We start from the raw sequence: 14726 nt of genomic DNA on the forward strand, positions 1-14726 counted from the left end.
CCCGACCTAGCTATCTTTCACAGCACTGGTCTCGTGCCCTGCGGATCTCTTTAGGTTCTTTCAGAGTTGGTTCCCACCGTCTTCGGGCTCAGTTGGATCATCATATTGACAAGGAGGAGCGGACTTGTTTGTTTTGTTCTTTAGGGGAGGTGGAGGATGAGGCTCACTTTCTTTTTCGATGCCCTATTTATTATGAGATCAGAGGGAGGTTCTTTTGTTTGTTCAGAGAGTGCTTCTCTCTCTATGATTTCTTCAGCTACTATGATCAGAGATGCCTTGCACTGTATCTGCGTGAGGCCACTATGCTCCGGGATAACATGATTCAGACTCTACTTCCACACCGGCACTCATCTACTCAGCTCATTACTGCCTTTTTTACACCTTTGCGTGGTGTGAAAAGGCCCTCTAGCTCTATTCGGCCTAGTGATCTTTCTAGATGCGTCAGATCCCGTTCTGCTTATAGGCGCCAGTGACACTCTTCTGGGACAGGTCGGAGACAGTGTAGTACCTCTACGCATTGACACGTGTATCATTCTATGACTGATTTCTTCTCACCCAAGAAAGACTCCTAGTGCTTTCTGTTGCTTGTATTTGTTTGTTGTTGTTGCTTTTCTTCGGACACCTTTGTGTGCTCCTGCTGGCTTCAGCCCTGCTTTGTTGTAATCTTTCAGTCCCATAGACCTCTTTTTGGTCTTTTGTTGGACATTAATATCATTATCTTATCTTATCTTATCTACAGATTGATGCATGAGCATATGGAAAATGTGACTTGGGTGGAATGCTATGTATATTTATATTCTTAATTGCATTATATTAATACCTCACAAGATACATAAGTCCTACAATGGAATGGGTCATGCTACATCATACAAAGGCAAGGGATGAGTCCTGTGGTGGAATGGGCTTGAGCTACATAATACAAAGGCAAGTGGATAAGGCCACAATGGAATGGACATGGGCTACATCATACAAAGGCATTGATTGTGAATGATAGTCCATATGGATGAGAAGTAATTGCAATAAAGGGGAACGGTGAGGTCTCACTAAGTACACCAGCTCATGAAGCATGAGGCCAAGAGGGACAAGAGATACTGCTCTTGGGCTTAGGGTTGAGTTAGGACACCCTATTGTAATCCTTCCCCCAACACATATGGTAGAGTTTATACAAAAGTTAAAGAACCTTAGCCACATTGTAAAAAATAATATAGAACGATGGAGAAGAACAGCATAGTAATTCTACTAGTTATGCCAACCCCATAAGGTGTCAAGGAGAGCAGAGTATCTGCCCTTCGGCCTAGGACGGTGACAATAAAGACACCTCATCATGTCTTTCTTGTCTCATTTCTCATTATGGTTAAGGCCCTGAAGGTTAAGTTCTATAAGTAAGTTTCTTCCATAATCTTAACTATGCGTTATATTTTTACCTAATCTCTAGTTTAGGATTGTATAATTCTTTGTACTATCAAATTGTAAAGCTTAAGGAAGTTTATATTACTCTAAAACTATAGTTAGTTGTATTTATGCACTTGTTCCCTATTTGGTGATTACAAGGCCCAAATCGAAATTTACTTTTTCAGAAGGCATTTTATTGGTAAGGTTATATCTATGACCATCTGACCATTCTCGTTTAATGGAATTTGCAATTTTAGGGCAATCCCAAAATGCGAGCTCTGCATATTAATATTAAATTAAAGGTATGTAGATGTCAACTATACATTCACAACCTTCAACAATCTGATCAAAGTCTTAAGCCAGAGTTCAAAGGATAAGGAAAGGGGCCCAAGTATCTTAACAATCAAATGTATTAAATATTAATTGTTTAATCTGATTTAAATGCGTAGTGATGCATGCTGATCATTGGGAATTGACAACTACCTAGTAAGGAATATCTCAAAGACTAGGTAAATTGCCATTTCCATTCGAAGTCAAAACCTAATTGAGAATTTTAGGGTAAAACAAGTAAGCTCTGCATTAGGGATATTACAATAGAAATTACCAGTTCCCAAATATGTATGGTTGGTAGTTGGCATGTTACCAGCAATTTGTAGTCTTAATCAACCCAGTACATTTTATTAGTAGTTGGTTATTGTCAAGTTATCTCTCTTTGTTGATTGTACTTATTTGCATAACATTGGAATGAAATACATGCTCTATCTTTCTAGAAACTACATTCGCTTAATATTCTATGTGTTGTATGTTATATTCTTGTTTACTCTGTGTATTAAATAACTTTAACTTATTTGCGTACGGATTTGGCATTGTTGCCAATATGAAGCCTAGAAATATAGGATGGAAGTGTAATAGCTCAATTCATAGAAGAATTGAAAGTAAATGAAACCAAAGAAGTGGAATACAAAGCGGAAGATGAACTCACTCGACACTTGGTGCTTTTCTAGGAAGTATCCAAAAGCTTGTACATTTAAGAAGGCATTCCAACAAGTGGTTCTCGAGAGCATCATCTGAGACATTTAACAACAAACAATGAAGTCAATCATTCCTTCAAGATTGCCAAGGTTGTTGGTACATAAACTCACTAACCTCTGCAACTTTTTAAAAGGAAAGGGACAGCCGTATGAAAAATGAAAATGGAGGGAAGAAGAAGAGCATGCCATTAACATAAGACAACCCTGAAAATCAATGCTTGTACAACCTAACAAGGATAAAGACATAAACTAGGCAATTAGGAATCGTTGAGGAATTTGTAAGATCTCTTTGATTAAGAAATCAAAGTGAGCAACAAAGATAGTTAAAAAGAATCACCGAGGCACAAAGCCCTAGTCAATCGAAGGCATTAGTCATAGTCGTATCTAAGGGAGGAAAAGGAATCTCACCCACAATGAGCAAAAGTAGAGTACATGGGTAGAACTTGCTAGACACCTACCACTCGCTAACATAGTGTACAAAGCTCTTTCAAGTTAAGAGGCAACCCATCGGTACTCAATATCAAACAAAGAGGGTGAATAAGAAAATCATGTGACGAAGTTTGCAGTGATACTAGAGAGCAAAGTACATTGTATCAAACATCTATCCATATTGGAGAAACAACTTAGGAAGAAGAGAATAAAGGAATGAAGAGGAAGGTAACCAAGGTACAAGGGCACTGAGTGAGGACATGTACAGGACTTAAACATGGTTGTGAGTTGCAATGGAATGTCAAGAGAAAAACATTGGGTGATTCCCCCAAGCAAAAAATCCCCAGGTTCATGAGGAACAAGTCAAAGGAACCAGTGTGGCACTTTGGTGCAAAGTGATTTGGGCAACAAGCAATCAAATGGACAAAGATTATTGGCTTAGGGCATTTCCAACAACATTATAGGGACCAGCCATTAACTAGACTTAAAGGTTGAATGACAAATACTCCTAGGAAGCCCTAAAGAAGGTAATTGAAACAGAGTTTAAATTGTTAAGAGATGACAATGAAATTGACTAGAGAACCAGTCAACTAATGGCTGAAAGAAAAGGTGGTTCATTGAGGGATTGATAACCTCGCTACACAAATATTGAAGATAGTACATATGTCATCGTACACTAATGCAAGAGAAAAGTCAAAACATCTTCCCAAGGAAACCAAAGAAGGGATGATGATAAGAGTTCCAAGATAAATGAATCCAAAACCGTCCAAGCCCTGCAACGAGATATGATGTACATGATGAAGCAATTGAAAGTTGAGAAAGAAAATTCCAAGGAAAACAAAGAAAAGTGGTGCACTAATTATAAAGTAGGTCGTATGGAAACAACCTATCTAAAAAACTTTGTTTGGAACGTTTGTCGGGTACTAAGACAATCCATCAAGAAATGCCCGTACAACCTAAAAATAAGAAGCACACAATAATAAACCCCACAATCCACACCACCAAAACCACCTGATAACTCCAATGCATCACCTAGCAAGTACCACAGTGGGCAAGGAAATAATAACAGTGCCTGGAGAAGTAGACTATAGAATGACATGAAAGTAAGACCGATGATTCAACGTTAGAAATGCAACAAATGGGATCACTTTGCCCGAGAGTGACAAAGTAATCACAATAACACAAGCATGTTGTGCAAGTAGTATGAAACCGAGAACCATGAGATGCCAATCACTTGGAGAAAGGAGTGAATGTACTAGTCTAGAGGATGTGAATAAAAAAGCCATGGCCATCACAAAGCTACAAATGAAGGCAATGTACAAAGATCTCCATAGGAAGGACAGACTTTGTATAATGTACCCATTTTTAGCAGGTTCCTATAGCTAGGAGAGGTCAGTTCATCATTGTGACCCTCGTGAGTTGACAGATAGTTTTGAAGATCTTTGTTGATTGACTTGCTATTTATAGTACAGCAACTGTGGGAGAATACTATTTTTAGCACTACAATGGAGGCACCTAGTGTTTGGCATCATCAAGGTTTGATTGGATCATTTAATGGAGCTTCATATTATAAGTTATTTATCAAGGCTATCTTAATGATTAACTTTATCACTATATTGTTATAATTTGATGGTGTGTTGAAGAAGCCTTTTAAGTGAAAAGTGTTTTCATGAAGCTTTTACCTTGGGAGTTATTTATTCAAAATTATTTAAGCAAAGCTACTAATTGAAAAGTGTTTTGATGAAGCATCTTTAATGAAAAGTGTGAGGAAGTATCCAAGTTGCATTTTGTATTATAAAAGAGACTTCATGAAGGAAAGGGATTCATTCTTTCCTATTGATTTTATTACATTGGGAATTTGCTTAAAGTTTTCATCAAGGGTTTTTGTGAGCACTGATTCCTCTATGTTTTGCACTTTGAACCATTGGAAGACATGGTGAATTGTGATCTGTAATTCTGATGATTCTGTTTGGAATTTTGGTGCTGTTGTATACCAAAATTATCCAATAGTTTGCTGCAGATCGATCAGGGGTTTGGTGCCAAGTTTGCCCTCATTTCTATACAAAGTGTTGTAGCTTTGAAGGCCTGATTCTCAGGCTGTTGTTGGGGAATTTCATTTCTGCAATAATTTTTTATTGGACGCCATACATTTTTAGCCTTCATTACTGTTTCTTTTTGTTGCTTGAAGGCGCCTATTTGGTCTGCAAATTGATATGCTTCACCAGCAAAGGTACATGAGGTCTGAGCGGTCAATTTAAGAGGTGATCATGGGGTTTGAAAGGGCTGCAAATACCTGTTGGAGTTTGTAACTGCGATAGAGATCTTTATTTCTAGAAATATGGATGTTATTATCGTTATAGCCACTTTCAGCTGAAAAGGACACTTATGATTAAATTGTAATATTAAATATTATGACATGTGTCATTCAACATGTATTAAAGCATGGAAATAAATAAAGTTGTATTTTAAAGAGTTATATTTTGGGAAACTCAAAAGACTTTTGGTTGTAATACGAAGAGTCTCTCCTATTGTTATATATATCGCATCAAGCGAAAGACATTGTACACTTGTATTTCATTATCAATAAAATGATCTTTTGTTATGTGGCTGGGTTTTTCCCTTTATTCTCTAGGGGTTTTCCCAAGGTATTTCTAGGTTTATTGTTTCAGTTTTGACTCTTTCTTATTACTGTTTATCATCCTATTTTTTGGGTTCAAAATCTAACATGGTATCAAAACCAAGTTTGATAAACATTAATAAGGAAATTGTTTTGTATTATGGAGACTATGACAAATTTAATTCAAGTCTCTTTTGACATAGTTCGCTCTATGTTTGGTATTTATCATAGAAAGAGCTTTCTCATTTCTTTTTTTCTATATGCATATGCGATCTTTCTTATGTATTTTGGGCATTTATTTGCTTTGATATCATGGTTCTCATGTTTGTTTGGGCTCCATTCGTATATATTAATTTCATTCTTAAGGGTTATTTTATTTTGATGTGTCGACCGTTTAGTAAGAATGTCACTTTATAATGCATTGTTGTGATTGCCTCTAAAGGAGGATGTTCAAATCGTGTTTGAAGCTGAATGTCAGGCCCTTTTTTGGCCATAAAAGAAGTGCTAAGTATGTTCGTTTTTTAACATCCTTTCACACGGTAACCACCAAATATTGCATTTGCTTCAAACCCGTAAATGCTTTCCTTCTGTGAGTGCTTTGGTAGTTGTTTTGGCAGTCTCCTGTGGGCTTATATTCGCAAGTTTGTATGGTATAAGTATTATTTTAGTATAAAATTTCTGGTCTTATATATGCTTTCATGGGAGGTCTTCATTTTCACCGGCTCTGTATTTTTTATGTTCATCGTGCATCCTCAACCTTTGTGTGGTTTGCGTCAGGAATTTATCTTCCTTTATTGTTGATTCCATATTGTGTTATGGCTTCCATTTTTAATTCATCCTGTCATGTTTATGCGGCGGTTCATTTCCATTTTCACTCATTTATCTTTTCCCCCATCAGTTGTTTTCTTTCAAGATTGTCATTTTTGTAATGGTCAATTGTTTAAGGTAGAGTAACGATGATGTGTTATTTTATATGCACAGTTCATGCAAAAATTTGCAGATGCTTGAGAGCATTTAGAGGGAGATAGTGGTTATTGAAAGCATTGGGTTATGCCATTTAACAGAGAACCGGCTGGCCCATCTAGGTGATTATTGTTTCAACGACTTGAAAAAGAAAAAGTACGAATGAAGAAAGAACGAGTCAATTCGAAAACCATTCCGAGACTGGTAGTGAACTTCTCGCCCAGTTGATACTTGGAGGACGTAGCACTTGGAATCCCTAATATTGCTTCCTGAAAGCAGTAGTGACTATCTCTAGAAGAATGAAAAGTCGTCTATGCAAGTGGTTGAGTTTAAGGTTTCAAGAGAAGTCAATGCATTTCTTGGCAGACTGTATGTCTATAGTGAGTAGTGTGGTCATCATGACAAAAGTGACTGACAAGATAGGAGTTGCATACTCTAGTTGAATGAGTTTTTTGAAAGAGATGTCGACATCTGCTATAGTTAGGTTGAGTCGTGACCAGCAACAAATCTCTCCTCAAGCCGAAGACAAAGTAGCAGGTAGTGTGTGGTCTAAGAACCAAGGCAAAAGCATCTCCAGTAGTGACACCAAGAATTTGAGGAGTGGTTGACAATGTTGAACACCTAACAGCGAGCACTCGGTGAATCACCATTCTGCAATAATCCATAATATGCATTCAGCTCTAGGGCAACCATCAACATCACTTATGACATGTTTACAAGATTATCCTCGGAAAGGTGAGAGGCTTGCACTGTCTCCTAGTGGTACTTTGGCTGCTATTACAGATTCTCTCGGGCGTATCTTCCCTAACAAACAAGTTGTTGTTGTTGCTCTTTGTATGAGTGATTGGGTGTTTGTGGTGAAGCTCAAGATTCTCATACTGGATCAATTTAATTGCCTGTGTGAAACTAGAGCAAGTGTATTCATAATGTTTCAATTTGAGGATCGGTGCTTGTGCATGATCCACATAGGAGGAGCAACGGGGTTGTGGTTTGGGAAGTGTGTGAGAGCTTTTGTACCTTTGATTGGGCATAATATCAAAGCACATGAAGTTGATTTAATTCCAGCATGCTAAATCAGAATTAAGGATTGCATTGAATTCATATTCACTTTTGCCAAGAACACATTATTTTATAGTATAAGAATGCTTTGTAGGAGAGCTGAGTTCTTGTGCAAAGAGATAAGTATTCTTTGATTATATCTTAAAGACTAATTCTTTAGTGTTTTCTTTTGGTATTGATCTCTATATATTTCTTCATTATAATTAATCTTATCAATTTTCAACATCTCCCTTCGTTGCAGGATGCAACAAGAAAAGCAATGATTAAGAGGGAGATGTTTTAGCTTCAAAGGGAGGCTTCATAATTAAGAGGGAGTGCTTATGTAATCCCCTTTATTCTGATATATGCTTATAATTCTTGTGGTAGTTGTAATATTTAAGACTTAAATGGAACTAAGTCTCATTTTTATGCTTACTTCTATTCTTGTGTGAATGAATAAGATTGTAAGAATCAGCAATGATAACTCTTTCGCTCTAGGAGTGATTATCATGTGGAGAGAATCCATGGTGACATCACATGGAGAGAATCTGTGATGGGAGTTGGATCATGTTGAGTAATTCCATAACAATTCATGTGGACAAAATCTTTGTTTAAAGGCTTAGCTAGGATTCTTACAAATCTATCGTGTTGAGTAATTCCATGATTATGAGTAATTGTTTTAGGTCTATAATGTTGAGTGATTCCATGAGTAAATTGTTCTCTTAGCATCATAAGAGAATTTGGTTGTGTTTCTTGCAGGATTTTCATGTTGAGTGATTCCATTTATTTTTCTATGTGATTAAATATTATCATTGACATTTTGGTTGCAACCTTGTGTGACTGAGCAATTAAAGATCTCAGCCTAGCTAATAGGGAGTGTTGGGAGTATGTAGCTGCCATAGAGATCTTTATTTCTGGAAATATGGACATTATTATCATTATGGTCACCTTCAGTTGAAGAGGACACTTACGATTAAATTGTAATATTAAATATTATGACATGTGTCATTCAACATGCATTGAAGCATGGAAATACGTAGAGTTGTATTTTAAAGAGTTATATTTTGGAAAACTCAAGAGACCTTTGGTTGTAATACGAAGAGTCTCTCCTATTGTTATATATATCGCATCAAGTGAAAGACATTGTACACTTGTATTTCATTATCAATAAAATGATCTTTTGTTGTTTGTGGTTGGGGTTTTCCCTTCATTCTCGAAGGATTTTCCCAGGATATTTTTGGTGTTTATTGTTTCAATTTTGGCTCTTTCTTATTGATGTTTATCATCTTATTTTCTGGGCTCAAAATCTAACAATACCTATCATAAGGCAGAGTATGATTGAGTAAGGTCTGAGTTTGAATCCTGTAGGTGTTTATTGGTTTATATGGGTGACTGAAACACTATGCAAGTAGTGTCTCCTTGCTTAGCAAACATATACTAGTGTGGTTTTGGGAATTTAATCTATTGCAAGTTTCGTCTAGGCGCCTACAATCAGGTTTTTATTCTTAATTGCAAAATACATGAAACTTATTTGTAATAAAATTGCAAGTCATTGATTCTATATTGGCATTGTTATGTGTTTTTGCTTAATTGTTCATTTCAACATTTCACGTATCTTTGAAAAAAACCCAAAAAATTACATATTCCAAAAAAAAACACCAAAAGAAACACATTCTTCAGAATAGCTACAGGGAGAGTCTGAAGGGCTCTTACACTTTGAGAAGCCAAAGAAAAATTGAACAAGCGATGGCGAATGAGAGAAGAACCCCCAATGAATTTACAAATACTCCTTAGCAATTGGAGTCCAAGAAGAACATGATACAACAAGTGCTACAAACAACAATACATGTAAATATGATAAACCTTCTGCAAACAATTCCACAGTTAAAAATGGCAATCTAAAATATAGTAAGTGACAACACACTTAGCCAGAACCAATATAAGTCACATGGGGAACTAAAAATCAAACCACCGCCACCAGAAGGTAACTAAGCCACTAATCCCATGTTGTTGACAATGTGCATTGAGAGGAAGTCACCATCGTCAAGATGGAAATAACAGGGGAAAAGTTAACAAACACCATTGTCAATGGAAGCTTGGGAGTCAATGTGTTTCCAAAGGAAACCTAGAAGTGTCTTAGGAAACCACACTCTAGTCATCGACCTTCAACTTGGTAGGTATTGACCAATATGGCATCAAGTCATTTGGAGCAATGGTAGCACAGAAAGTAATGATTGGGACACGACAATTCCTCTCAAACTTTGTTGTCATCTTGTATACGACATGATACTTGGAAGAGGAAGGTTGATTGTTGCCAACGCAGATCACAATTGGAAGTGGAACATGCTCTTGATCAAGTGTACAAGAAGTATGTCATTGCCTGAGAAAATAGGTAGTGTGTGAGAAGTTAGCATCCCCCAAATCAAAGTTGGAAGATAGAGAGTCAAGTATTGACGAAGGAAAAATAAGCATGGAACCAAATAATGAAGGGGCACTCAAAAATGTAGGATTAGTCTAAAGATGAGAGAAGTTCCCTAAATGGACTATTCCACTAACAAATGGAAGACTCTACTCATTGGAACCAAGTTATTGGGTCCACCCTATCATCTTCCATTCTTAACACATTTTGGCTGCTACCATAGCTAAGTTTAGTATAAGTCTCGCTTGCTTGCTTCATTTCCGACTGTTCATCAAGTCGAGGAGACAAAGTGAACCCGGTCTTCCACCACAAATGCAACATGCTACAAATTGGGAAAATTAATAAAGGCAACTAAGGTATCAGGAGCAATACCTTCCCTTTGGAGTAAGAGGAGTAGAAGAAGGGAGTAGCATGAGTGGATGATACATTGACCCATCGCTGTAAAGAGAGAAGGTAATAAAATAAGAAGAGTCGAGCATAAAGAAAAATTGGGCAATAAAGAGAATTTGAAGGTAATTTTGGTTGATAACGACTAGGACCTCATACTGAAGGCAAAATTGCATTCAAAGTATTCATGGAATATAAGGACACCTTCGCTTGGACATACAAGAACTTGAAGAGTATACCCACCACCAGAGCTCAACGTACACATAATTCCCCTTGTACCTAGTGCACAACAATATGAAATAGATCGTGCAAGATGAACAAAATTATGCCACCAAGGTGTATGAGGAAATTTGAAAATGTTAGGCACGGGCATAATTTCTGATGTAGAAATGAGTAAGTAGGTCTTGTTGATTATAATTATCCTTAAGGAGGAAAACCAAATCAGAATATGTGGGTACTTTAGGTGTCTGAATGAAGTAAGGCTCAAAGATCCATTCTGAAGCACATATACTTTGAACTTGAATGACAATTTTGCAGCATTTGTTTGGCATCAGCTTTCATTGCATTTTATGTGTAGATGACACATTTATAGTTTTCTACTTGCAACTTCTTGAAGTTCTATAAAATAAAATATATATATTTAATTTAAAAGTAATTCTATCATCATCCTTTGAAAAGAATATAAATATTACTTTCTTTTCATTACTACTACTCATTTTAAGAATTCATTCAAATTAAAGGTTTTCTTGATGCAGCAACATTAACCCCTTATTGCAAACTTCAATTGGCGGCATTTATGAGAGTTAGGAAATAGTATGAAAGGGTTAAAAATCAAGGGACTTGCCAAACATAATGGATTGGGGTGGCAACAAATGATCGGTGAAGTAAAAAACAGGGTATGAGTGGGGGTTACATCAACGGAGGATAAAAATGGAAGTGGCAGTAGTTGAGGAAACCAATCCACTGGAGTGAAGGTGTAGTCTAGAAAATAATAAGAGTTGTTTTGTTTTAAAATTCCAAGGGGGGAGGTGATATTGGCTATAGAGAGGAAGTGGCAGAGGAGAAAATAAAACCAAACAAAGAGGAGAATCAAGTGGAAAGAAATTTGTTCTGCAGAAAATGTGTTGTTTTATTTATTAGAGGGATGACCCAACACAGACTTTGCATTGTTAAGAGCCATCAACACAATTCTATGTATTCATCTCTAGATTCTTTTATTCGACCTCCATTCCAGAGGTTTAAGGAGCTCATTGTGATTTATGATTTACCTTTCTTTCTATAACAAACTTTTACAGTAAATTGTTTATTTCTTGCAGTTTCAATAACCAAGGGTGGGATCCCATAAGGGGGATTAAGCTTCTATGTTCAAGGAAGAGGAGGTCCAATGAAGAAGAAAACAAATTGCTTAAGTATTATTTGGAATCTTTTCCAAGAAAATTAAAGGCCTTACATTTTAAAGCTGCATATTTGAGTAGAAAATATATGGTGGGGCTACAACTTGCCCCACCAGCTTTGGAAAGTTATTTCCACTTGTCAAACCTCTAAAAATTTAGATTCCTTCCAAACGGGAAAAAAATCTTACCAAAACAAATTTCTAGAGAGAAACTAAGCTTATCTATTTCTTTTTCATCCCTAGCTTCCTTATATTCCCAAGCTTAAACTTTTAAACTGATCTGCATATAAAATTCATGGGACTGCCAGGTTTAAAATATTCCTGAAAACTCTAAGCAACACCTGCTGAAAATTTATAAAAAGCCCCAATCCATAGAACCCCACTCTTAATCTGATTATTCATGTGTGATACTATATAAATTTCAAATTTTCAATTCAAATATCATCACCACAAGATGAGAGCACCAATTGGCTTCTGTCAGTGACAATGAATGTCAGACTAATTATTTAACTATATATTATTTAATGAATCACTTGTAGAAAATAAGTATTAGTACCACCAATAGAGGAATCTCTCTTTGTCCAGCTTGAATAGGTAGCAATTCTAGCATCCAAGTAAGGTGGGGTCCCATAAGGGGGATTTCCTAAAAAATTTAGAGGCTGTTGTAGAGATTTTTTAGGAATGTTTTAAACTTAGAGGTCCGCTGATTTCTAATGAAGCTCAGCTTCAAAACTTAAGGAAGGAGTGTCCTGGGTTTTTCTTATAATGTCTTTCAATAAATTTGATCTCAACAAAAAAGTTATATCTCATAATAGTACTTGAACACTAATAAAATTCTACTGCTTCACTCATTGCATAATGATTGCCAAAAAAAACAATGCATTTGTAATTATTTTCTCTATATGATATTTTCGAAATAAGAAAAACAAATGGCCACTGAATATAGAGAAACCGAAGAAACATGTACATAGTAAAAATAAAATACAACTGTTTAAAGACATTAATTAAAAAAATTGTAATGCTGTACATGGACAAGAAATAGACAAACTTAATTTTCCCTCCGCCCTCCTAATTCCAAATAATCATATAGTAATTTCTTTTGTTGTTCATGGGACATCTTATTCCATGAAAATAGGAGCCTAATACCCTCCATGGGACCTTTACTGTAAGGCCAAACTAAATTAGGAAAATCTCCTACATTTAAACTTGGTTATATATTTGAAATAGGGCATAAACTCTAGTTTAAGAAACTGAAGAAAGCACCTGAGATCTCCTGCAACTCCAAAGAAGAGAGCTTTGTTCTAGTGCCAGCTTGGAAGGCATTCAGAAAGTAATCTAACTGCTCTGCAGAACTCCCAAAATCCACAGTTTTCATGTCAGCATCACTTAGTTTTGCAGGGCCCGCAACATCTTTTGCTTGTGTCAGGACCTTCAACTTCTTCGGTGGCGATTTTTCTTCCTCTTCGTTTTTAGGATGCCTAGCATGGATTTTCTTAGACTTTACAATGAGTTTAGAGAAGGAAGACTTGGTAGGTTTTTTTTTCTTGACCTGCTTCTGCTTTTCACCAACCTTCTTGGCCATTTTTCAATCAGTTTAGACTCGACTGAGTTTTGGCTAGTGCTAATGAAGAGCCTGCGACAAATCTATTATGCTCAGTTTTCTTCTATTCGCCATGGTATATCAATCGAACGTGTAATAATGGGTTTCAATTATTTGTTTGTTTATTTTAGTGAGCGCCCACCTCGCTGTTCAATTTAATCGTTCGACGCCGTTGGAAAATCTTCGAAAGACAATTTCTTTTGCTTGTTCAAATTTGGTGGAACCCTAAGACAAGGAAGACTGATTTTACAAAGAGAAGTGACAACAGACGCAATGCGTAAAAGTTCTCTTAAAGGTCTCGTTTGGTTGGGGAAGATGATTTTTTGACATAACCAGGTTATCTTATAATTAAGTTTTCGAAAATCTGATTTTGTGGTTTGGAAAGCCAATGGTCCGTTTGGTTGACACGGAAGATGAATATACTGTGGACCCCACAATATTATTAAAAAAACTGTCATAAAATTCAAAACCTGGTTTTAATTTCGAATTCCACCTTTTTGTTGGAAGAAACTTCTTCCAATTTTTGACCAAAATTGGAAGATGAAATTGAAAACCAGGTTATAATTTTAACCAACCAAACACCAAAGTTTTTTTGCAAAACCTGGTTTTGCCTCTGATAACCCGATTTTGGCCCTCATCTTCCAGCAACCAAACGGGGCCAAAAGGAACGATATGAAGAGAGAGCTAAAAATGAGAATGATATTATATGGACAATGAATGAATGAAAGATTTTTAATGACATCCACAAGGCTACAAGCTTAAGAGACCCACATAAAACTTCTAGTCACTCTTTTCTCTAGCCCGTCTCTTTTGTTTTGAATCTGTATAAGTAAAATAACCCCTTTGAAGAGTCTTGGTCCTTCGAAAAAGTCTTTTATGTCGTTCACTTTTAACATTTCTTTGTGTTGGCTATGAATGCCTTTGTATGGTGTACAATCCTTCAAATAGTGTCACTATTTCCACCACACCTTTGTTACAAAATCTACAAATTTTGTCCTCCCACTCTTTCTTAGAGACCTTCCATCTACCAATTTCACATCTCAAACAGTGGGAACCTAATCCCAATTGAGCGATTAGGATTTTTGTCTTTCCTTTGATCTCGGCTCCTAAATATGCTTTGTCGTCATGTTTGCATATGGGATTAAATTCTTTGACATAATAGATCTTTTTTTCTATCTAGCTTAAAGCTAGAACGATAGAGAGAGTTGAAGGAAATTTTTTTAAAATTAATAATTATATTATATTCAATTATGTATAAATAACAATAGAATATATAATATGAATGAACTAGTCATTTCTACCAATTCAGTTATAAGTTGAAATATTTGATTTAAAAAAACAAATCATTGATTACTTAATTCAAATTACCAAAATATCTAATTAGTTTGAGGGGTAGTATTAGTTTTACAATTTGTAAAATGGTATTCAAAAAAAATTGGAATAAGATTGTAAAATAG

General features: G+C 36.0%; 1 protein-coding gene across 3 annotated transcripts in view; it reads right to left on the reverse strand.

The window, feature by feature from the left end:
• The window catches only part of LOC149566736 (U3 containing 90S pre-ribosomal complex subunit), a 209908-nt gene extending 196376 nt beyond the window's left edge, over nt 1-13532 (reverse strand). For all 3 annotated transcript variants that reach the window (XR_016362294.1, XM_089820082.1, XM_089820083.1), the window contains exon 1: nt 12933-13532. Coding sequence is in view for 2 of the 3 variants with exons in the window: in XM_089820082.1 (XP_089676208.1) it covers nt 12933-13251 (319 nt within the window). In the remaining variant the exon portion in view is untranslated. The remainder of the gene's footprint in view (nt 1-12932) is intronic.
• Nucleotides 13533-14726: the final 1194 nt, after the last annotated feature.

This window comes from Cupressus sempervirens, chromosome 3 (genome assembly GCF_028749045.1).
Source record: "Cupressus sempervirens isolate cs-2001-9-10 chromosome 3, ASM2874904v1, whole genome shotgun sequence".
Taxonomy (NCBI): Eukaryota; Viridiplantae; Streptophyta; class Pinopsida; order Cupressales; family Cupressaceae; genus Cupressus; species Cupressus sempervirens.